Here is a 25,379-nt window from a genome sequence, read left to right as displayed (position 1 = left end):
AGGATAATCTGACATCATCTGGGGGATGGTGGAGGCTGAAGAAGATGATCATGGCAAAGAGGGTGGACATGGTGGACAGGGTTCTTGCTAAACTGACTTAGCAAGGTCTTTGCCAAAACTGGATTTTACAAGAATTGCATAAATGGGCCTAGGAGAAAGTTCAGAAGCCTGACTAATGTTTGGTCGAGCAAATAATTTTTTTCAGATGTCAACCGTGACTCCTCTCCCCTGCCCTCCTTGGATCCTGAAAGGTGGTCCTGAAGGAGATAGCCAAGCAGTCACACTGGATGCAGGGCTCCTGTATCCCCTTTGCAGGTGGATGCTCACTGGTTGTGAGGCCTGTAGGCTAGGTCCTTGCTGGGACACATGCTAGCTATTCTGGCCAGAACAAATCTCAGAACCCTTCTAAGCTTCACTTTCCTGCCTGAGTCATGGGAAGAATAATCTCGGCTCTGACTGTCTCATGTAGCTTCCTTGAAGTTCAAAGAAACACATGCATGGTGCTTTTTTTTTTTGTTTTTTGTTTGTTTGTTTTTGTTTTGTTTTATGTAGTCTCACACTGTTGCCCAGGCTGGTGTGGAGTGCAGTGGCACGACCTCGGCTCACTGCAACCTCCGCCTCACAGGTTCAAGCAATTCTCCTGCCTTAGCCTCCCAAGTGATTACAGGTGTCTGCTACCACGCCCGGCTAATTTTTTGTATTTTTAGTAGAGACAGGGTTTCACTATGTTGGCCAGGCTGGCCAGGCTAATTCCTGACCTCGTGATCCATCCTCCTCAGCCTCCCAAAGTGCTGGGATTACAGGCGTGAGCCACCATGCCCGGCCCACATGATGCTTTCTTAAAATTCTAAGCCCTGTGACAAGCCAGTCAGGGAGACAGCACTAGGAGGATTATGTCTGTTTAGCAGATGGGAAAATCCAGATCTGGAAAAGGCAAGGAATTAGAACAAGATCCCCCAGATGGTGCTGGGTGGAGCCATGGTTGGAACCCAGCTCTTCTATGCCTAATTCCCTAACAGGCCAGTGTGACACCTGCAAGTCCTTGCTTGTACCCTCACTCTACCTCGTCTCTTGCTGGGTATCATTGACATCCCCATCCAGAATCTCTAAAACCCGATTTACTCCATGTTCAAATTTATCCTACCTTTAAGGGTTCCATTACCATCCATCTCAGTTTGCCTGGGATACAGGCATGATGATATAGTTTGGATATTTTTCTCCTCCAAGTCTTATGTTAAAACATGACCCTGAAGGTTGGAGGTGGTGCCTGGTGGGAGGTGTTTGTATCATGGGGGCGGAACTATCATGAATGGCTTGGTGCCCTCCCCATGGTCATAAATAAGTTCTTACTGAGTTCTCATGAAAGCTGGTTGTTTAAAAGAGCCTGGCACCTCCTCCCTTATCTCTCTCGCTCCCTCTCTTACCATGTAACATACTCTCTCTTCCTTTACCCTCTGCCATGATTGGAAGCTTCCCGAGGCCCTCATCAAAAAGAGATGTGGGCAGTATACTTCGTATACAGCCTACAAAACTGTTAGCTAAAACGAAACCTTGTTCTTTATACATTATTCAGTTTTGGGTATTTCTTTATAACAATGCACATCAACTAATGCAGGACAGTTCTGGTCCTCTTGTTCTAGAATAATAATTGTAGTTTTTCCTTTCACCCTAAGTGTTCCCGTTTGGATGACAGATTTTGGATAATAAAGTGGTCACCCTATTGAAAGGCCAGTCACATTCCTACAGAAAGCCTTGCTGATGTCTGCATTCCTCAGTGATGGCATTCTGCTCTGACCATCCACAGCACCATGAACCCACCTGGGTTAGCCCTTAAAGGCAGGACTGTGTCTTAAACTCCCTTTGCCCACCCAACCCCAGACCCCATCTAGCAAATTCCGAGCATATCTTCACTTCCATATGCTTGATTGTTGACTGGCAGGTTGCAAAAACAAAGACTAAGAGGGATGATTACTATTTAGGGGAGGTATTCTAAATTCGAGGCCCTGGGATGGGTTCTAGGAGGATCTATGTTCTCTCTACTCCTGATCATGCAGAAATTATGTATGTACATGTATGCATTTTTCTAAGAAAAAGAGTCTACAGATTTCTTTTCAAAAATCATATTCTCAAATGCCTATTACCTCCCCAATGTTAAGAACCCAACTTGGGGAGTTGAGTCTTCTCCGCCATCCAGAAGGCGACATATGGGCATCCTAATGTTGCCTCCTTCCTGGAGTGCTGAGGGCCTCCAGGATGTGAGTTCATTAATATTCTGAATGGCTCCCTAGATGGCAGGCAGGGGGCAGGCAGGCAGCTGATTATCTTCATTCTGCTGCTAGGGAAATTACAGCGGGGTGAGCGGGGAGGGGGCGCACAAATATTACCCAAGGCCATGTGCTGCTTGGGGCTGGGCCATAGATCTTGTGTCTTCCCTGTTTGGCTGTGCCCTTGAGGCTTCAGAGCAGTGAAGCATACAGAGGGAGTCATCATCTAATGTGAGTTAGAATCTCAGCTTTGTCACTGTATGTGTATAACTTTGGGAAGTTTTATAACCTGTCTGAAACTCAGTTTCCCCATTTACAAAGCACAGTTAATAAAACTACCTACCTCAGGGTGTTATATCAAAGATCCAATGATATAATGTGTGTAAATGTTTAGAGCCTTGTATATACTAAACCTTTAACACACCATACATATTATTATCCTTTTTTTCAGAATTTAATTTCCTAACATGCTTGCACTCCAGGTAAGCTGTGCTGGACCTCTTGGCCTAACTTATAGACACCGCAGCTCTAACACAAGCTAACCCACAGGTTCTCTCCCATTCTGTGACCCGAAGGCCAGAGGTGAAGGCAGTAGACACCTGAGCCTCCAAACCTCAGGTTCCAAAGACTGGATACCACCAGGATCTACCCAGTTCCCTGGTGGCATGGCTATTTCAAGAGATGTTTGTAGAAAAAGCCATTGCTGAACAGTAGCCATGACTATGTATGGAAGGCTCCAGAGGTCAATGCTTATAAGCAAGGGCCCCTGGGTCCGTACACAGACCTAACCGGGGGAAGAGGAGCCCTGGACTGGGATCTGTTCCAGCCTCTGCCAGTAAGCTGCTGTGTGATCCTGGGTGAGTCACTGCCAACTCTGGGTCTGCTGCTTCATTATAAAGTGAGGGAAAAGGAGAGTCAGTAATCTCTGAGGTGTCTTTCAACAAAAGACTTTTTTCATTCTAGGTGCTTAACAAAGATTGGAAAAGGAAACTATTTGAACCTCTGATCTTAGGGTCAGAATGTTCTGGTTTGTTTGTTTATTTGTTTTGTTTTTTGGGATAGTTGTTCGTGTCTTCTTCTCCATAGACACTGCAAGTAGTTTCTTGAGGGCAGGACTTGCTTTCTTTTATTGTCCTCAGTGCTTGGCTCCAAGCCAGGGGACACCATAAGTCCTCAAACAACAGCTGATGAAGGGCAGGCACATACATATCTTGGCTCCAAGATAAAATAAAAGAGGTCATTATTCTTTTGACTATGGCAACTGCTTCCTTTCAAACTCTACTGAGGGCAGAAGTAGAGTGCTAAGTATACACTACAACAAGAAGGACATGGGTTAGACCATAAGAAAAAAAAGTAGACTCTTTGAATTTTCAGAACAAATTGAGACTTGAGGTCCTCTCTCCACCCCCTTCATTTTCATGGGGAAGGAAAGGGAAGGGGGAAGGAGAGCTAAGTGATTATTTCAAGGTCATCCAGAGAGCCAGGGGCCCAGCTGGATGTGGAGTCCAGCTCTCCTGCCTCCCAGTTCAGAGCGCTTCCTGCCACCCTGAATTGCCTCCCAGGCTTCATCACTGTCAGGGTGGTGTCAGACTACCCTTTCAGGACGTCATTAGGATGGGAGAGGCAAGGGAGTTGGAAGTGTTGTGAAGCTGAGGGCAAGTCTCTGAGACCTTTTGAAACCAGCCTCACATTGCAAACAGAATCTGTCTCGACTGTGGAGTCTGAAAGAGCATTTTAAATAAGCTGGGGTGGGGGTGGAAAGGGATGCACAGGCACTGTCCTTTTTGGCAATTTTTCCCTGCAAGCTGCCTGGTGTCTGTTGTTGCTGCCTAGTGACTAGGGAGCCACCCTGCACAGGGACCAGCGGAGGGCAGAAATGGCAACTGGAGGTCCTCCTTATCATGTTCCTCCTGTAGCTAGTAGAAATCCTGCTTAGCTTCATTTCAAAGGACAGACCTACATATTCTTCTCTACAGAAAGGCACTCATCAGGGCTGAGGAACAGCTGGTGAGGTTCCTTTTGCGTCTCTTTCTCCAGGTTGTGAAAATTGCTAGAGCTGTGCACGTGTGGTTGGCAAACAAGTGGGAATAGTTGTACATTTTGCTCTACATTTCTCGCTCATTCAGAAATGCTCATCTTCTCCCCAAGGAGCCCAAATTCATCTTCTGCTGAATGTCGTCTTAAAAGTAAAGCTGGTCTTAGGCAGGCAACTACCTTTGTTGGGGAGGGTGGGTCCTGAGGGACATTTGTGCCAAATAATCTTGCTGTGCTGGCTTGCCATTGTGGCCAATGCTTCATTATTCCTTTGCAGCAAGCACAGCTGTCCTCTCCCTATCCCTTAGGAAATACAGCTTCTCTATCAGGAGGCATCAGAACAAAAATACAGTGCTATTCCTTGGCAGTTTGAGAATCATAGCCTGGGCTTGAGGTGCTTTAGAGATCTACAGGAGCCCCAAGAGCAATAAAGCTGAGGGCAAGTCCCCAAAACCTAAACCAGGCATGTTAAATATACACCCACATGTACCACTGTCTCATCCTGCTTCCACAGCAGACGTATCACTAATTGAATATTTATGCTTCTCTCTGTTGTATCTTATCTGGATTCAGCCTCAGAATCATTTGCATAGCCAATTGATTGGAGGGGGCATGGTCATTTTCCATCCCTGCCCTTTAACTATTCTTAAGTTCAAACAGAATTGATGAACAAAATGCTGGGAAGCAAGAAGGTAGTATCAGAAGTACTGAGAAACATTTTTAGGGTCCACATATACCAGGCTCTCATAAAATGTGTGCAGAGAGCAAAGGAAGACATCCAGAAAATCAGGGCAAGAGGGGAGTGTTTCCAGGAGACTATTAACATGGTTCGGTTTCATCCTTGTGTATTTCAAGTCCCTTTTCCATACACAGAAAATCACCAGCTCTCCTTTTTCAGCAAAATTGCTAAGCAGAAAATACAGCTTTTACACTACAAGAAATGACTGTTCCATATGATGATGATTTTTTTTTTTTTTTTTTTTTTTTTTTTTATGTGAGCGTCAACATATGCTAAGAGCCACCAACACCAACAACGCAGTGGTTGTTTTGATCTTCAGGCATTTTCTTCCTTTTCTTTAGAATAGCTGTGTTTTATTGGAATTTGATGCTGAAATCCCCCAGGCTCCCATTAGATGCGGCAACCATTGGTGGCCTTACCTGCTGCAGAGCTCTCTGGATGTCGATGCCCTGGCCCCAGGGAACAGCTGGGTTAGCCAGACAATCCCCGGCATTCCCCCGGCGAGATATATCAATTCTCTGCCTCCGCAGGCTCTGGAAAGCCTCAGCCATCACCTTCACCCCATCGTAGGTAAGCGCAGAGGTGTACTGGTGGGAGGAATGGAGATAGTTAGACATCAAAGAGAGCTGACAGGAAGGCAGGGTCGGGTGCTGTATTTGGGAATGTGTTTTCTGGTGATGGGAAATGTGCAGTGGGCCAGGTGCATGATATATGCAGGGAGACAGTGGTGGATCAGGGATGGTGTCCCTGTCCCTGCAGATGGGTGCAGCTGCTCGACCATGCTAGTCAATGCTGACCTCCTGAACTGTGAGTTCAGTATTGCCGGTTATGACTTTTGCAGAAAAGCCAGGATTCTAGATTTCTGTGTGTAATCTTGTAATTTTTAAAATGTTGGTTCAGTTGGAAAAACAATGCATAGATTACATATAACACATCTGCAGCCTGGATACAGTCCATGAAAAATCAGTTGGTTTATCTTGGCATTACGGTCATCAGCTGGAAGCCAAGAGGAATAATTAACTCTTTCATCTCTTGTAAAAGTAAAAGGAAAAAGAAAATGCAAGAAGGGTGAGCTCTTAACTTTTCCACATGTGGCTCACGTAAGTGGTAAATTTATATTCTGTAAACTTTCCCCTCGTTCTTACTCACAACAGCTATCAATTATACCCTTTCCTGACAAAAAGGGGACCAGGATGTGGATGAAAAAAAATCAGCAGAGTGGTCCAGGAAAATATATCCTGGCTTTGGAACCTATGTCTGTTTTCTTCACTAATTTGTTCCTAACACTTATTATATCGCCTAGTACACTCCAAGTTCACAATAGAGAATGGAAGAACAGTGAATGCATATTTTTCTATTTTTTAAATTTAATTATCTCACTTCTTTTTTAAAAAATTAAATTACATTTGGTTATTTCTGTCATCTGTTCTGTCTTTTGGAAATTGGAGTGCAGTCATCACACATTAATTAATTAACTCCTATGTAGTTTTCTCATTGCTTTAAAGCATATTCACGATTTTATTTGCTTAAGCTCATACTGACATAAGTCTTCATTACTGAAGAGTTAAATCAGTTTGAACAATAGTGGGATAAGAAGTATCTCCGTTATATGGTTTGCCATTTATGAAAAGAAATTGAGTGACAAGAGAAAGTCTGTCAAAGATTCACTGTTTTTCCAGTTAAACAAACTTGGCCTCAGCATCCTTCTTAACACAGTGTTCCACATGGCCACTGTCAAGCTATTTGGTTTGACTTGGGGAAAAAAAATTATTTGCTATCCTTATTCCCAATATTTCTCAAATAGCAAACCAAATAGATTTTGGTGGCAGTATTTAGAGCTGCGTTGCTGGGAAGTGAGAAGCAGAGAGTCTGCATTATTACTGAGAGTGAACTCTCCCAGGTAGAGATCTGCTGGATATTCCTTAGTTAGGTTGCCCTGATTTTTAGCTGGGCACATGGCTGAGCAGAATAAGCGCCACCTCACTACACAAAGAAGCTCCATCTACAAAGAAATGAGCATCCCCCTGAACTGGGCAACACGGTGGCTCTGCCCAGAATAGAACCACTATTTTCCAGCTTCCCTTGTGGCCAACTGGGGGTAGTTTTCCAAGATACGATCAATGGCATATGAATGGAAGATCTGCGTGTGACTTCTAAAAAAAGTTCTTCATGAAGAAGTTGTGCATTGCATGTTTTTTTTTTTTTTTCTTCTTCCTACTGGGTAGAATGCTGAGGCAATGGCTATGGTTTAAGCAGCCCTCTTGTCCTATCAGGCAACAGCCGTAGGTGGAGGACAGCAGAGCAAGAAGGTAAAAGAAGCCCGGGTATTTGATGACTGTGGAGCCATTTAACAAGCTCAGGACTGCTGACTCCTAAGTTTTGTTTACATGAGAGATAAATAAAATGTCTCCCTCATTAAAACCATTGTCATTTTGGGTTGTCTGACCCCTGCACCTTGTACCTAATAATCTTTACAGATATATTTCCCTGAATTTGTTCCCTTTAGAAAACCGATTCCTTTCTAAAGACTAATGCAGCTCAGAAATCTGGGGCAGGCAAGGGGAACAGGCTGGCCCTTTGCTGCTGGCCGCCCATCCACTCACTTTGGGTCTCTTCCAGTCCACCCGAGTGTGGTCTCGAGCATCACTATTCTTCCACTGCTGCATGATCTTGGCTGGGATGGTGTCTGTGTAGTTCACCAGCTGGAAACCTGTCACGTTGGCGCCACTCTCCTTGAATTTGTTTAAGTCAATGTCCATGAAGCCCTGTGAGAGGGGGAGGAGGGAGAAGTCAGAACATGCTGCCTGGATAAGTCAACTTAACCTGTTCCGGAACCACAGAATTTTCCATTCTGTTCCACCAGGTGAAACCTACTCAATGGAGAGACAGTTAGGTCTCCTTTCCTTTGAACTTGGCTATTACTTAGTTTGTGCACAAAATTAGCATAGGAGCCAGTATGCCTCGTTTGGAGTGCTGGCTCTGCTATGCATAAGCCAGTAGTTATACCACTATTAACTAAGTTACTTGACAGTTTTCTTGTCTGAATAATGGAGGTCCAGATGTTGGGGTAAACATGCAATGTAATGACACATGTCAAGTGCGTGGTGAGGACCAAGTGATCAATAAATAGTGGCTGGGATTATTATGATGATACAGATATATAGCACAAAGTAGAAACCTCTAAGGAGGGAATAATCTCATCTACCATCCCAATACCCAATCATTTTGAGAGAAGAGAAATCTGAATTTCACTGGGGCAAGCTTCTATGAGTTACCCAAGGACACGAGCAAGTCTGTGGAAGAGGTCGAGTTCTGATCCCAGCCTTCATCCTCACCCTGTGCTCTTTTCCATAAAACAGAGTAAGTTTTCACCACTCCATGAGACCTGATCAATTCCAGCACCCATGAAGGATTGTTTATTATAATGAAACTTTCCACTCCATTTGGTGAAGTTTACTGAAACTCAACTAGGCTTCAACCTTAAAAGGAAATATTACATTTGTTTAATATATTTAATAATATGCAGTACTTTCATATCTATGACCTCGTTTCAGTTTATCTCTTTTTAAGGTAAACATTATATGTCTATTTGCCAGATAAAGAAACTAAGGCAGAGTGGAAGAATCAACTTGCACAGAGTCATTTAGGGAGTTAGTAACAGAGAGAGCACCAGAACTAAGGGCCTCTGTTAGGCAATGGTTCACTCAATCATTTACTCACTTATTCACTGATTAATCATTTCAACAAATATTTTTGAGAAGTCAGTGCACTATTATAATAGTGAATAAAGCAAGTTCCTTTCCTCATGGAGTTTATATTTTAGTGGGGAAGATAGACAATAAATGAACAAGTAAATACACAGCATAGTGTAGTATAATCTGGGATAGTATACTCTGTGGTAGCAATGAGTCCCATGAAGAAGGATGAAGAGAGGTAAGAGGATGGGAAGGGGCAGTGTTATGCTTTGGAAGGAATGATGAGGATGAGCCTCCCTGAGGAGGTGGTCTTGGCTTAGGGACCTGAGTGAAGTGATGCCTGTGTCTGAGCTATGGGGATATTTGGAGAAGAGCATTCTGAGCAAAGGCCCAGAGATGAGAGGATGACTGGCACATTCAAGAAACAGTAAGGAGGCTGGTATGACTGTGACACAGTGAGTTTGAAGAGAAAGGGTGGAAAGGAGATCAAAGTGACAGCCCAAAGCTGGTCACATAGAGCCTTGTGTTAACTTGGGTTTCTTTTTAGGTATAATTGAGGGCCTGTCCAGCAGGAAGAAAAAAATGGAATGCACAGCTTCTTCATGAAGAACTTTTTTCATAAGTCACATGCAGATCTTTCACTCATATGCCATTGATCGTATCTTGGAAAACTGCCCAAAGAATTTGAGCGGGATCATAAAGGCAATTCCCTTTCAGCTCCACGGCTTCCGGGAAACCCCAAATTCCAATGAGTGAAATGCGAAAATGAGCAGGAGATCCACGGTCCATGGGAAAGTTTGGAACTGGGAGCCAAGAAATTACAGCAGCGGACCCAGCTCCCTCTTGGGATCCTAGGACACTGTCCATGTTTCTGAATTTCTCATTGGCTTTCTCTAATTTTTCTATCTGAAAGAATAGACTTCATGATTCAAAAACAACCCTCCCCCATGCCATGCCTCTAAAGTTCTGTGATTTTTTATTGTTTCTATTTTTGTAAACAAAGCAAGCTTAGTCGCACTCAGAGCCTTTGTCCTTGCTATTCTGTCTGCCTGGAAATGTGATTTCCCTGTCTGGCTGCTTTCCATCATTTGGATCTCGGCTAGACTGCTATCTCTCAGAGAGGTCTTTCCCTACGTCTTATCTAAAGAACCAGTTCTTGCCCTGTTGTAGACAATGTCAGCATCCTGTTCGCTGGATATTCTACTTTATATACTAACTGCAAACACCTGGTTATTCTGCCTACCTGCAGGGTAAGCTAGACATGTTGAGGAGTTAATATGCCCAGAAGCAGCTTCCAATCAATGACAGATAAAGAGTTAGTAGATAACGGCCCCAGAATCCTCTCCTCTGGGCGTCATGACCCTGAGGTGGGTTCTACACTGACATCTCGGGATTCCCTCGGGGACTGTGCTCCTTCAGTAGCCTGCAGCGTAGGCATCTTGTTGATGAAACTTTGTAGGTGGGCTTCCCTTCTCCACTTCCCTTCCCTGCTTTCCCACTGGTGTTTTTAGGCTTGGCAACCAAGAAGCCCATTGTACTTGAATCCTTGTCTCAGGGAACTGCTTCCGGAAGAACATAGTAGAGTTACCCCCAGCACGCTATCCAGTCTGCTCTTTCTCAGTGCCCTGTTAGAGTTTCTCCAGAGTTTTTATCACCATTTAAGATTATCTTGTTTACTCATGTGTTCCCATATCCGCTTTCCTCCTATTGAAATGTCAGTTTCATGAGAGCAGGAACCTTTTTTGTCTTGATCACTGATGTATCCTAGAACCTGCTCATAGAACAATGCTTGGCACAGAGTAGGTGCACAGTATATATTTGTTGAGTGAATAAATAAAAGCCAGAGACTTTCCTCAAGCAAGAAAGCCAATTATCCAGGAGAAATATGACCAGCAGGCACCAAATACCAGTGGGTGATTTTAATTGGTTGAAAAGAGAAATTCAGGTTGAAAATACCTTTTGAGTTTAACATGTTCCACAGCCACAGTTTACAGAGTTTCACAGATGTAACTGATTTGCACAATGGTTCTAGCAAGCTATTAGTAAAGGTGAAATCAGAACTAGGTTCCTGTACCCAATATGCATTCCAAGACATTACACCATTTAAGAGTGCACTCATCCCAGCACTGGTTAAAAGCTAGAGCACAGCTGAGAGATTTCTCATAGTTCTTAGAGACTTTAAAAAGAACATGTTCATAAAGTAACTTCGGGGAGATTGAAATAGAAAGTATCTCCTGCAGTCAAATTCTGTCTCTTGAAAATCTGTAACAAGGTCCTGGGCATTTCATACTGACTACTTCCATCTCAGACATAATGGAGGCCAAAGAAAATGGTAGAGTTTTCTCGACTGCTCAACATAAATGCCACTCAATCTTATCACCAGAATGTCATAAACAGGGTTAATGCAGCCACACCTTAGTTACTTATGATCAAACTAATAAGACTCTCCAACAGAACTCCCCTCCCCACCCATGAAAAAATGGACAAGGAATAATACAAGAAGCTCATAGCTCTGATGTTAAGTAAAAGAAGCAAAATTAGGAAATAACTTGGGGTCATGAACTATATTCTCATCTAATAGCTGACATCTTCCCTCCTATGTAAGATTTCATGCTGGGAATAATAATCTTGCATCTCTACAATGTTTTTAATCACTAAGAAATGACTCTATTATAGTCACTAGACTAAATTTCTCCATAATTCAAGAAAATGAACTCTGGCAATGTACAAATGTGTTCTTGACTAAGAAGGGGAAATAAAGGTGTTAACTCTTTGCCCACTGGTTTATGGGAATATTCAATTCACTCATTCTGTTCCCCTGGGAACTCTCATTAAATAGGGTTTAATTAAATAATTTTCTAATTTTCTTTGCCATATTATTAAAAAACCTTAGAGGGTAATATTTGGTAATTATCACATTTTTCTTTATCTGTTTTATTTGTGCTATTAATTATATAGTACTATATAAAAATACTACAGTGCTAATTATATTCTATTAAAAATTTTAACTATGAAGTTTGATTACTACTCTCTTTGAGCCATTTTGCCTATTTTACAACATGTTCCCAAATGCTAGGACCATTGCTCTATATACTGTGACTATTGACAAAAAAAAGAAATAAATCTACAGAGTACTTGTTTTTTCAGGTTAGTCAGTGTTTTTCCAGCTATTCAGCACAAGAATGCAGGTCTAAACCCACTCTCCTTCCACTGACCTCCCAGCACTGGCACCAGATGCTTGTCTTTGAGTGACTGTTTCTCACCTAAAGTGAAGCTTGGTGATCAGCGAGCTCCTAGGGCTATCAGGTCACTGTGTTCTTGTCTGCTTCTTCTGCACCTCTGTAGCACTTTACACTGTCCTATGTCTGACTAATAAAAAATTGGTGAGAAAGGATGCCGTGTTTACTGTCATTATTAAATGCAAATAAATTGGCTGATAAACTGTAAGCTCTCAGGGAGTGGTTCTGAGGGACGTATCAGAATACCTTGAGGCACTTTTGCAAAATAGCCATCCCCAAGAATTATCATTCAGTATCCCTAAAAAGGAAACTGGATATCTGTATTTTGACAAAGCTCTAATGCTGTTGAATCAAAAATCAAGGTTCACTATATTAAAAATATAAGGTAATCATCAGAAGAATTCCAAATAATAGCATAATTAACAAACATTGAGAAGGGGATGCTGGGGGTGTATTATGAGCTGATTTGTCATCTTTCTAATGGGAAGTCAGATATGGAGTTAAAGTTGATAAAGCAAGAAAAAGAAACATAAATATATTATGTAGAACTGTAAGGGAAACCATTAAATAACCAAATGTAGGAAAAGGTTTTAAAAGGTACTTCTATGAAGTATAGAATTGGAAAGAATGGGCATTTATCTTTTATTTTATACCCTTCTGTAATATCTGCTTTATCATGTGAATATATTATATTTTTAATACTATTAAAAAATAAAAATAGATCCTCAGATAGCTCTAATGTATCTTAGATATCATCCATTAGACACTGTAAAGTAGGGGAGGAAGTAGCAGTGGCAGGACAGGGGAGAGAAGTTGTTGCATTTATTAAAGCTTTGTTATGGTCTTTTAAGAGAGCCCTGCTTAATTTTTTATCTCCTGGCCTGAAATTAAAGCACACTGGTGCTGTTAAATGCTCTTCTGAAAACAGCTTCAGAAGCATTGCTTATGAGAATAACAAAAATGACAATAATGGCTAAAAATGCCCCCTTCATATGCATTATATAACTTTATTCAAACAACTTTGTAAGAGTTTGGAGGTTACTGCAATTTAAAAACAAAAGAGTAATGATCATTTGAGATGTATTTTAAACATTTTCCAAGCCCTATTCCTGAGTCAGGCATTCTGTTAAATGCTTTGTATACATAATCCTTTAATTCCTTAAACAATTCCAAGAGGTAAATGTGCACAGTAGACACCTAATAGTTATTTGCATAAATGAGTGAGTGAGTATCCATCCTAACTTTCTGTTAAGGAGCTACAGCTAAGAGACCTTTGGAAATTTCCATGAGATCACACAGCAAGCAAGAATTCAAACTGTGGTCCAACTATAAAATCTGTCTCTTCTTCTACTGCCACACCAGTGGAGAAACATACGAGTTTAGCTTTTGGATAGTGTGTCCAGATTGTTCCAGACGAAGAGGGACAATGAACCTCTGACTGTGGCTGGCACAGTTAACAGCCAGAATATGTCTTACCCTGCCAGAGCAGGGGCCTTCAAATATAGCTTTCTGTCTTGAAGGAACATTTGTGGGACTGCACTAGGTTTCTCTCCTTGACACTAACCTCCTAAGGGTCTTTAGATGTTTCCAAAGCTTCTAATTTATCTGAAGCCTATTAGTGCCCCCCTATTCCACATCTATGCAAGGGGCCAGCAAACTTTTTATGTAAAGGGCCAGATTATAAATATTTTAGGCTTTGCAAACCATATGGTTCTTGTCACAACTAGTCAGCTCTGTCATTGCAGCATGAAAGCAGCCATATATAGAAAATACTAATTTAATATTACTATTTAGTATGTAGTAATTTACTATTACTATTTAGTATAGTAATAGTAAATTTTTTTCTGGGCATGGAAATTTAATGTCATATAGTTCCACATACTATAAAATATAATTCTTTTGATTTTTTTCCCCAAAATTTAAAAATGTAAAAAACCATTCTTAGCTCATGAGCCATATAAAATCAGGTGATAGCTGGATTTGACACAGGGACCATAGTTTGCTGACTTTTGACCTATACAGGAGCAAAGATTTTGGAGAGAAGACCAAACCCTTCATATTGTTCAGACAGGGAAACTGAGGCCCAAAGAGGGGAATAGTGGCTTAACGTTATATGGTTGGTGAGAGGATTAGTTGAGAACAGAATCTGTCTCCTCTCTATATCCACTGTAGGAGGTAACACAATGCTGAAAAGCCGTTTGAGTACAACGATTGGGAGTGAATGTGCTCAATTAAGTAAACTAGCTAATATAGTCACTCCATCTATCACATGCCAATTACAATTTTCAAAGGATTAGAATGAAAAGGCATGTCAAGTAATTATGATATCCTAAAGAGATGTTTAACACTACAACTATATTGGACATGCTTTCATCTTGCTGTGAAGATTTGGAGAATGCTTTAAGAATCTTAAAGAGGCTCTGGGCCATCATTATGACTATTAATTATCACGTGCAATTAGAAACAGAAGAACTGATTATGTGTGCCTACTGGTTACTTAACCTCTCTGAGGCTCAGTTCTCTGGTCTTCAAAATGCAGATATAGCACCTACATCATAGGACTGGTGTACAGTTTAAAAGAATTAATAAAACTAAGCACTTAGAATCGTGTCTGGCACATAGTAAGCGCTTAATGAATGTTAGCTATTATTATGATCATCACATTCACCATTATCATTATCATCGGGTCAAAAGAGGTTAGGTGTTAGAACTGCTTCAAATACAGGGACTGGGTCAGGCAAGAAGACTGAGAAAACATGAAGCAGGTGTATAGGAACATAGCTTTCGAAGGATGAAAAGCTTTATCTTCAAAGCTAGATTTCCTTTGCTCTGGGATTCTTTCAAGGGGTCACATACAAGCTGTTCAGCTCTCATCATCCTGCCTGTGCTGACACCATACCAGTCAGAAGGAAGAAGGAGCATCTAACATCGTTCAAGGAAACGGGCAAGTAAGGTTTATTAAACAAATCCTGGGATACTGGAAAGAGCACTTCCTCCACCCCATCCCCTTGAGATCCACAGGAGGTAAGATGAGAGAAAAATCAAAGAACTTGTACTTTATACTCTGGATGGCACAGGTTGAACATGCCAAGTTTCCCCAAATTGTCAGATAAAATCTTAGATGACAGCTCCATAGAGAGAGTAGTTACAGGAAACTGTGGTTTAAAAAGTCTTCTTGTATTAGAAGTATTTTTTTTTTTAAAAGGGGGAATTATCAGCCTAAAAAATTATAGAAGACCAAGAAAGTAAGTGAAGGATGCATCTGAGTCCCAGAAGAGTTGTCATGGGGAAGAGATGGATGATTTGTTCTCTGAGGCTCTGGAAGGCAGGCCAGAGCCAATGAAAGGGCAGATGTCATAGAAGGCAGACTTTGGCTAAAACAGTAATTACAAGTACCTAACATGTATCAAACTAGTAGAAACTGTGCTAAGTGCTTTATTTGTGTTATCTTATTTAACCCTCACAGCAATCCTGTAAAGTGGGTACTATTATCATTCCCATTCACAAATTAAAAATTAAAAAAAAAATGAGGCTTAAATTAAGGGAGTAGTTCCTGCTCAGTACAGTATAGCTAGTGAAGGACAGAAACCATAGTCCAACAAATAACAAGACTCTAGGACTTGTTTTCTAACCACTCTGCATGAAGCCTCCCAACCACTAGTGAGGCCAATCTATTCATTTATGTCCTGTCCTGCAATGAAGCACTCAGAGCAGCACACATCTTTATACTAAGAAAGAAATATCAGGCTTCCATGAGATCAGGGCATTTCCCTTAGCTCTTTTAACATGTGCTGGTATTTGAAATGTGAACCACCCAGCACTTAATTCCTATCTCTTCTAGGCCTCTCCTAGCTTTCTCTTTGAGTGTGCAGGGGCCCTTCTCATCTTCCCTGTGAGACTGTGAGCTCCTGGAGGGCAGGGACGTTGGCCCCCACAGCATCCACACACAGTACCTGGATGAGGGTGCACGCTCAATACATGTGGAGGAATGAAGGAACTGAAAGTTTTTGTTCACCATTTTCATGATTGTTTTTTATAAGCTTCAATCCTATCACCTCTCAGCCTTAGCTTTTGTCTTGTGGATCAAAGAGGTCTTCTTACTGACTTTTTTGTGTAGTCTATGGTGAACTAGGTCATAAATAAGAAGTGTCAGGAAAAGAGTTTTAGGGAGAACCACATAAATGCTGTCCTGTCTTTGAATCTCATGAGTTGTTTGTCCTTGGGTAATGATCTCAACCTGTAGAGCCATTAGTCGACTTATCTGCAAAATAAGAGCTTTGGCTACATCAGTGATCTTATAAGCTATGTTCCCGGTTGCAGGCATTTTAGAAGTTACCATATTAGGTTAGGGAAAGGGCAGAAAGATGGGGTCCTAGATCCCCACTGTCTCTCTTCCACCATAGTAGCTCTGCTTTTTGTCTGTTTTATACATGAGAGTTCTCCCCCAAGATTCCATTTGAAAATAGAGCTTCACACTAAAAAGTTTGGAAACTTCTGAGCCACTTGATTTCTCTCTTAAGGGCTCTTCCAGCTTTGATCTACAATTCTGTGATCACACAGGTATGTGAGCATGAATATGGATATGTGTGAATTTGTGGAATACTCCTGGGCTGAAGACTTAATTGTGTCCTCAAATACCCATGTCTCTGCATAAAAGTCTTCACATTTTCCTATTTTAGCCACTTTAACCAACCAAACCTTTAAGGTGTCCTCTCCCTATAAAATCTCTGGTAACACAGAGGGTAGTCTGTTTCCCTCTAATTAAATAAGGTATTGTAGCTGTGCTTAAATCAGTGAAAACACCATAAATATTGGGGAGAAAAAAGTATTTGTGTTGACTTATCCAATTACATTTGGAACCAGGGAGGCACACTTGGATATCTACAAACACATCGACAGACATACCTCATGCAAGTATCCACTATTGACAAAGCATTGTAAATGTCAGTCAGGGCCTCACAGACTAATTTCTCTCAGTCCTGGGATTTAGGATAAAATGCTGGCACTTTGTGGCAGAAGGTCAGGGACTCCAGGTTAGGCTATTGATTGCAAGGCTGCATGGGTGTACTACCTGGCCTGGGAATATTTGGTCTTCCAGAGAGTCCCTTCATCTTTATTCTGCCCTAACTGTTGTAGTCAGGAATGACACCTGGCAAAGCCATTTCAGAGCAAGAGCAAATTTCCTGGTATGAGGTGGGCACTTATGGCTACAGTTCCCAGTAGACTTAAAACCAATCGTATCTTCCCTTTACATGACAAAACCTTCCTATCCAGAAAAGGCCAAGCAAATACTCATAGCATGCCCATCTTTTGATGAAAAGCCAGTTTACACCTTCACAGGCCTCCCATATAGTAGGTGCCCATTGAATGTTTGATAAAAAGAAGAATGAAAGTCCAAACATGATAAATATGAAAGCTACTGGGAACCAGGTAAGAAAGATTCTAGTTAATCATTTATTTGTCCATTTACTCATTCACTCATGAGTGCTTAATACTGTCAGACCCATGCTAGACACAGGAATGCAGCAGAGAAGAAGACAGGTCTGGTCCTTGTTTTCAAGTTACCTGAGGTCTAGTGAGAAAGGCCAATATTACACAAGTAATTATAGAGCAAAACCAGTGGACCCAAACTTGATCTTGGAGCTCAGGGAAGGCCTTGCAGTGAAAGCAATGAAGCCTGAAAAAATAAGTGCCTTTGGTTGGGTGAAGAGGGCTGGGAACACTCTAAGCAGAAAGTTTGCATGTGTTGAGGTTCCGAGTCAGAGCCACAGAGGGTTACTGCCCTCTGTCACAGAAACTGCCTGTGCATGTCAGCCTGGATTCAAATCTCAGCTCCACCACCTCCTAGCTGTGCCACCTCAGGAGGGCCACTCAACCTTTTGGTGCCTCAGTATCCTTTGCTTCAACATAAGGATTATTATGGTATTTCTCATAGTTGTTGTGAGGATTAACTATGTTATATGTCAGATTCTTAGAGAACCGTGCTTGGCACATAGTAAATATTTACCTAAAATCCTGTGTCTCCTGGAGCTCCATTTCTCTCCCACTGTACTTTCTGTCTTAAAAAGAGGGATAGGTAAGGAAACAAGGACTGAACTGTCTTAGTTACATAGCTCACCAACCATCTGCCAAAATTAGTGTTAAGGAGTCTCTCTTGCTTCAAGGCTGCTGGTGACAATGAGTTTCCGTGCTCTGTCAGAGCAATCATAGCCACTGTCTTGCATATCTCAAATGGTCCAAAGGATGACAAAGGCCATTCCAAATCAGCCGAGGTGTGCATGGTTTGCAAGATCAAAAGATACCAACACCAAGTGCTTGAGATTAATAGACCAGCCTCTTCCTTAAGCTTTAGGGAGCCAATGTGGCTTTGAGAGATATTTTTTGATAACTCTGAACTGAAGAGAATCTGGAAAACTAGAACCCTAAATCACACAGCCAGGAAGATTGTTTTGATGAATTTTTTCCTTTTGAAAACATTATGCCAACTGTAGAACAAATTGAGATCTTCCAGAAAAATATGATTTGCACAAATGGTAATGAATAAGTGACAGAGTAGGATGAGACCCTGGGCTTCTGCTGCACTCTGTGTTCTAAAACTTTGCATACATTAACTTGTTTTATCTTTAGTTTATGAGATCCACATTAATATTCCCACTCATAGGTGAGACAGCTGAGGTACAGAGAGAAGTGACTTGCAACGGACAAACGGCTAGTAAGTAGCTGAGCCAGATTTCAAATCCAGGCAGTTTAAGGAAGAAAGGAGTTTACTTCTTGGCCTTGCTCAAGTATAATACCAGTCCTAAGAACTGCAAAGGTTTCCCCAATTTGGGCAGTGTGGCCCAATGGAGAACGAGCCTAATCTTTGGAATGGGAAAGGTTTTAAGTTTGAATTCCAGTTTTAGTCAAATGACCTTACAAAAGGTTTTTAAACAACTTGAACTTCATTTTTCTCCTCATAAAATGGGACCAGAATCTTACTTTTCTTGGAGGGATATGGAAAATCTTGGGGATCTCTGGGGTGAATTCTCTCAGAGGATAGGGATGAGTACAAAGAGTGACCTAGACTGGGATGCTTGGATCACTTTGGAAGAGAACATCCTTTGGCATCTGGGGTTTGTCTTTCTATCCACCCACTCTCCTTTTCCTTCCAAAGGCTCTGGGCAGTGTCAGCTCTGGTGATCACAAAGTGTCTGTTACAGAAGAGTAAGGTGAGAGCAGAGCAGGAGAGGGAAGGCTGTGTGGGAGGAAGAAGAGGAAACTGGAATAAGCTTCATCAGCAAAGAGAGTCCTTGAGAGGGGCACAGTGGGGAGGAGGGAGCACTTCTGAGCTCCCTCTCTGTCTCTGGCTCTGTCCCTGCCCCACCCCTCAACACGGAGGCATATGAGCACACTGAAAATCCAGTTGGGGGAAAAGAAGCAACAAAGAAGGAGCAAGCGATTGCTCCAAATCCTACCCCAGCTTTGCTGTTTAACTTCTGGGTGACTTCAGACAGATCAACTCCTTTCTCTCATTCTTGAGTGTCCATTTTATAAAATGAGGGGCTGGGTGAGACGAGTTTCATAGGTACCCTTCAGCTCTCACTCTGCTGGATTCTTCAAACAAGGGTGAGGGCACACTCTTTACATGACTGCTGGCCTTGTGGATGCAGCCTCACGAGCCTTCCCAGACACTCCACAGCTCAGGCGGCCTCCCTGGCCTCTGATCACCACACTGTGACAGGGCAGGTGGCCATCGATGGGGCTTGGATACTTTCACAGGCTGTGATTTTTCTCTGGCATTCTTTTGAGAATGTTATTTTACATGTTCTAATCTAGCTGGAAGACAAGGTCAGGTTGCTTCTGGGACAAAGTTCAGCCTCATGCTTCTTAGTCCTTGCATGAGACCAGTGCAGTATCAGGCACACGGACAGGCCTTGTCCATGTTTGGTGGCTGTCTGGATGGCTGTAAGAACCACATCCTGAGAGAAGGCACTGGGGGAACAGGAGGGTGTCCAGACTGAAGGCACAAACACCAAAGAGTAAGCAAGGTAGCTGTTTTCAAATACTCAAAGGTTGCTTTGTGGGAAGGCAGCAGACAAGTTTTGCAAGAGTCAGAGGGCATGTAGAGTCAGAAGTGATGAGAGGGTGACACAGGGTGAACAGCACACAGACCATGCCCTGTTCCAGGAAGAGTGCAGAAACTGAGCCCTTTGAGAAGGAAAAGGGCTGCCTCAGAGGTAGGACTTTTCCATCACTGGGTATTATTCAAGCATGAGCCAGATGGCTGAGTTTCTGTTGGGGACGTTGTAGAGGAGATTCTGGCTCTCTACATGAAGTGGGTTAGAAGCCCTCTTAGGCTTGTCTTTAACTACTTATTTGCATATTCAAAACTAAATTCATATTCCCACTCCCTCTACTTCTTTTAGCATAGGTCTAAAAGATTTTGCCTTTAAGTACATTTGATATGTAGGTGCAGACATTATTTTCTAAGAATTTGTTTTATTTACTAATTCATTCATTCGTTGACTTTTTAAAGCACACCTGTTATGTGCAACTCACTTTGCCAGGCACTGGGAATTCAACAGAGAAAAAGTCACACACAATCCTTCCTCTAGGACCTTGTAGATAAACAGTGAGGAAGACATTAAATAATAGAGAATCAGTTATCTAATCTCAAGTATAGTAAGTGAAAAAATATCTGGGGCTATGGTAGCATAAAACAGGTAGATGTGATTTCGTCTGCGAGAGCATTGAGGGATCTCACTTAATTCTCATAAAACTTTATGGGGATGTACATAATATCATTCTCTTTTTTAGAGATAAGGCAACAAAACCTCAGAAAAGGTAGATAAATTGATTAATGTTACATAGCTAATAAGTATAAAAGTCAGAATTCAAACCCAGAACTGGCTCCAAAGCCACCCTTCCAAACTGCTATACCACCTGCCTAACCAGAAGCTGCAGAAACTAAACATGACTGTGAGGTATGGAGCCAACAGGAAGAGAGGCACTGAAGAAAGTGGATGAGCTCAGCTTTGCAGAAGGAGTCGACAGATTTATCACCACAGGGGAGCAAGGAGACTAAAGAACAGCTTCTGCTCAGGGCTGATCCAGCAGAGGAGCAGCAGCATGGGGCTGGGGGCTTGGACTAGCTGCCAAATAGACCAAAACTTCCAATCTAACATTCTACAGGAGTTAATCTGCAAGCACATGGCAGAAATGGTCAACTGTCCAGATTCCCAAGTACCCTGATAAGACCTGGAACAGGCTAACTCCATCATCTCTTCCTCAGCTTCTGCCACACTAGAAATCATCATTTTAATAAAATTCCATCAATGTAGTTGTAGTTCTTATCTTTGTGACTCACCAGAAGCAAATCTTAGACCAAATGAATGTTTCTCAAAACAGAGGACCTGCGGACCTCTGTAGTGTGTCTGTAGAGCCAGTTTGGAAAACGGGCATTAACAAGCAAATGCTTCAGTGCCACTGCGATTGCCAGTATGAGTACCTCAATCATGGAGTAAATAGTGGGCTGGATGTCCAACGGGAATTTGAGAGTCTGGATTGGAATGTCAAGTCTATTGCTGCTACTACAGGCAAGATTTAAACTCAAGCTGTCTCGTCCAGTACAACCCCCTCTCTTTTCTGGCTCTTTCCCCAACTCTCCCTGCTCAGCACTCACATAACACAGTAGTAAGAACACACATTTTGGGATTCCATGGCCCTTGAGGAGAAGTGCAGCTCCATCACTTTATATGTTTTGTGACTGTGGAACAGTCAACCTTTCTGAAGCTCTGTTTCTTCATTCAAGGATAACATCAACCTCAAAGGCTATTAGGAAGGTTTAATTGACATGCATTTAAGTGTTTATCATAGTGTCTGGAATGTAGCAATCAGTCAATTGTGGAAGTTATTGCCATTGTTATTATTGTTGTAATTTGTTAGGGATTTAAGGAATTCTAATTCAGTGACTCAAGTGTCTCGGCCTCAGGTTAGCCTGATCATCTTATTCCTATGCCAAACTCACTTGGTTTTTGTCATATTCCTGACAGCCAAACTCCATTAATTAGGTTCCTGTCTTCCTCCTCTGCAGCTCAGTCATGTAATGTCTCTGAGCCTCAGTTCCCACATCTGTAAAATGGGGGTGATGAATTCCACCTTGTTTACTTCATAGGAGTATTATGACATCCAAAACCCGGCAGTATGATTCATACAGAAATATCACACAAACTATAATATGGTGTAAAAATGAGAGAGATCGATGATATTATTACTGTTATTACTCCTCTAGAAGGCACCATATGGTTCACACTGGTCAATGTTGTCCAACAAATTCAGTATTTTTCAGACAGGAGTCTGCTGAACCCTGTATAAATTCTCACAATCTTCTAGTTCTCTATGAGACTTTAAAATATGTGCGTTTATTCCAGTGAAATTCTAAATACCAATATAACGATCTGATCATTTACTCCATGGGTTAGGTATTCACATTGGCAATCACAGTGGCACTGAAGCACTCGCTTGTTAGAGCCGCATTTTCCAAACTGGCTCTACAGACACACTATAGAGGTCCACAGGTCCTCCAGGTCCTCTGCTTTGAGAAACACTCATTTGGTCTAAGATTTGCTTCTGGTGAGTCACAAAGATAAGAACTACAACTCTGGAGAGCTCTGGCTGCCAGATGTCTGCATTCCCCACAGTCTCAGAGCAGGGAGTGAATGCACAGTCAGTGCAAGGGTTTGGAGGAGCACTGGCAGCCAGGCTCAGCACTTGCGGGTTCCAGGACCCAGGCACGTCTGTGAGAGAGAGTGGCATAGCTTTTCAATTTCTGCATGGTTCAAGTTCATCTTATGACCACACCAATGCTATGGAAATAAACATACATATCTCTTCTATAAAATATGGATATATATGCAAGCATATATATGCATATGTACATACACACCATATGTGAATATGTACAGATGGGTGGATTTAATATGTGAAGTAAGAATTTTCCATTTGTGCACAACATTTTTAACTTTTTAAAGCATGGTGGCATTTGGCAACATATTTGGTCTCCCCAGTGACACTATGAGTAGGTAGAGTGGGAGTTACTGTTCTCAATTGACAGATGGGGAAACTGAGGGTTGGAGAGTTGTCCAAGAATACAGAGCCAGCTAAGAGTGGCACCTGGACAAAAAACAGGTGTTTTTTTTTTGACTCCTCGCCTATAAGTTCTCTTCTCTGACCTACAATCCTCCGGCAGCCCTTCAAAGGTGGCTCTTTGAACCCCAAAATCATTCCTCCAAAGTGATCTGCTAAAAGAATACTGCTGGCTACTTTGAAGCTCATGCATTCTGACAGGGACCGAAAGAACTGCAAAATAAAAGTATAGCTCCCTCCTTTTGTTAAACCTTTCGAAGCCTTCATTGGTCTCTAACTCTATAATTACACCGTAATCACAAACATTCCGAAGGAGTGGGTCAGTTCTATGCAGCAGTAGACTAATTATGTGGCAGAAATTCTAAAAATTATCATCTTATAAATTGCACTATTCCTCTGAAAGGGTAAGAAAACACACCACATACTTGACTATGTTTCAAACTGAATTAATTAGTAATTTGAAGCCTAATTATCAACTACTCTATTGGAACATGTAAGTCTTTTTTCATTTGGATGGTATATGCAATTTGCATCCTATTAGCTGGCAGTTGTACGGATTTGAGAGCTCATTAGGTCAGAAGAAGAAAAATGCATATCAGAAGGATATAACAACCCAAGAGACTGACTTGGTGATGCTGTGACTGAAGGGTTACTGGGCAACAGATGGAGGCTGGCAATGTAATTACCTGGGGTCTTTCAGTGACTCTAAGGCCACTGTATGCAATTTCTGTCTCACCCCAGAGAGGTAATTATGAGTATCCCCACCCTTGTTCTGTGTATTCTTGTTCTATGTTTGTTCTGTGTATTCTTAAGCAGCAGGGTGCCTACAAAGTCTCACTGAGAGGTGCTCTGGAGTTGTAGAAAAGGCCTGAATACTGTCTGCTACCCTTGGTGACAGGCCTAGCTCTGGTGCTGCCTCGCCATGAGACCTTGGCCAAGTCACAGCCCTTTGCTGGTTGTTTCCCTAGAAACAAGTGAGGTTTAAGTGGAGATGACTTCCTGAGTCCACTCTAGCACTGAGGATCTGGGAGTCAAGGGATGTCATGGGCTTTCCTCACTCCAAAGTCAAAAGTTCCATCTTTGCAAATGGTCTTTGGAGGGTGAGACTCTCGGTTCCCCAAAAGTGTCTGGAGAGCCACCCTCATTTAAAATGCAAATACCTCTGAGAAAAGTAATACATTTAGCCATTCACAGCTGGGCCTAAATTAACCTACCACCCTAAGCCCTTCTTATTTCACGTCCTGACTCTGAAATATTGCCAATACAAGTTAGTTGAAGAAGGGGAAAGAAGAGTAAGGCGGGGATCTATCTAAGGCTGGATGCCAGGTCAGAAAGAGGGACAGAATTTATGGATTAGGCAGGATGCTTTAGTCACATTTTTAGATTCATGCACCCTGTGCCTTATTTCTACTAATGGCCTTTACTCCAGAAATGAGTAGCAAATATTAATTTTTGTTCAAATAATATTGCTCATAGAGATAATCAACACAAAACAACATGGTTAAAACTGAAGCCAGTTATATGTTCAGTTAAATAAGTTAAAACCTGAAAATCTGTTATAGATAAAAAGTTAGAAACCACTTCTTAATGGAAACATGGAAAATTGCAAAGACAGACTAGGATAATAAACTGTAGAAATAGTTATCATTAAGAGAAACTTGCCATCATTCAAACTGTCACATGGAAAAATTTGTTACTGATTAAAATTTGATGGGTGATGCGGCCACTTTGGAAAATAATTTTGGAGTTCCTCAAAATGTTAAACACAGAATTGTCATATCACCCAGTAATTCTATGCCTAGGTATATATTAAAGTGAAAAACTGGTGCACTGATGTTTTATAGCAGCATTATTCATTATAGCCAAAAAGTGAAAACAACCCAAATGTGCATGAACTGAAGAATGGATAAAGAAAATGTGGTATATGCACATAATGAAATATTGTTTGACAATAAAAAGGAATCAAGTACTGATACATGCTGCAACATGGGTGAACCTTAAAAATGTTATGCTAAGTGAAAGAAGCCAATTACAAATAACCACATATTGTATGATTTCACATATATGACATGCTCCAAATAGGCAAATACATAGGGATAGAAAGTAAATTGATGGTTGCCTAGGGCTGGAGGAGCTTGGGGGATAATAAGGAGTCATTGCTGAGAGGTAAGGGATTTCTCCTAGGGGTGATGAAGAATTTTAAAATAAGATTGTGGTGATGATTTCATAACTTTGTGAATATATTGAAAACCTTTTAATTGTACACTTTAAATGGATGAATTGT

At 41.7% G+C, this 25,379-nt stretch overlaps 1 protein-coding gene across 10 annotated transcripts in view; it reads right to left on the bottom strand.

Annotated features, from left to right (window-relative positions):
• The window catches only part of GRIA1 (glutamate ionotropic receptor AMPA type subunit 1), a 322,279-nt gene that overhangs the window by 129,398 nt on the left and 167,502 nt on the right, over positions 1 to 25,379 (bottom strand). For 9 of the 10 annotated variants that reach the window (XR_003119865.1, XR_003119866.1, XM_025388301.1 and 6 more), the window contains 2 exons: positions 7,641 to 7,802; positions 5,457 to 5,624 (listed from right to left, as the gene is read on the bottom strand). Coding sequence is in view for 8 of the 10 variants with exons in the window: in XM_025388301.1 (XP_025244086.1) it covers positions 5,457 to 5,624; positions 7,641 to 7,802 (330 nt within the window). In the remaining 2 variants the exon portion in view is untranslated. The remainder of the gene's footprint in view (positions 1 to 5,456; positions 5,625 to 7,640; positions 7,803 to 25,379) is intronic. The other variant, XM_025388303.1, reaches the window with a different exon arrangement.

Source organism: Theropithecus gelada, chromosome 6 (assembly GCF_003255815.1).
Source record: "Theropithecus gelada isolate Dixy chromosome 6, Tgel_1.0, whole genome shotgun sequence".
Taxonomy (NCBI): Eukaryota; Metazoa; Chordata; class Mammalia; order Primates; family Cercopithecidae; genus Theropithecus; species Theropithecus gelada.
This window is presented reverse-complemented; position numbering and strand designations above follow the sequence as displayed.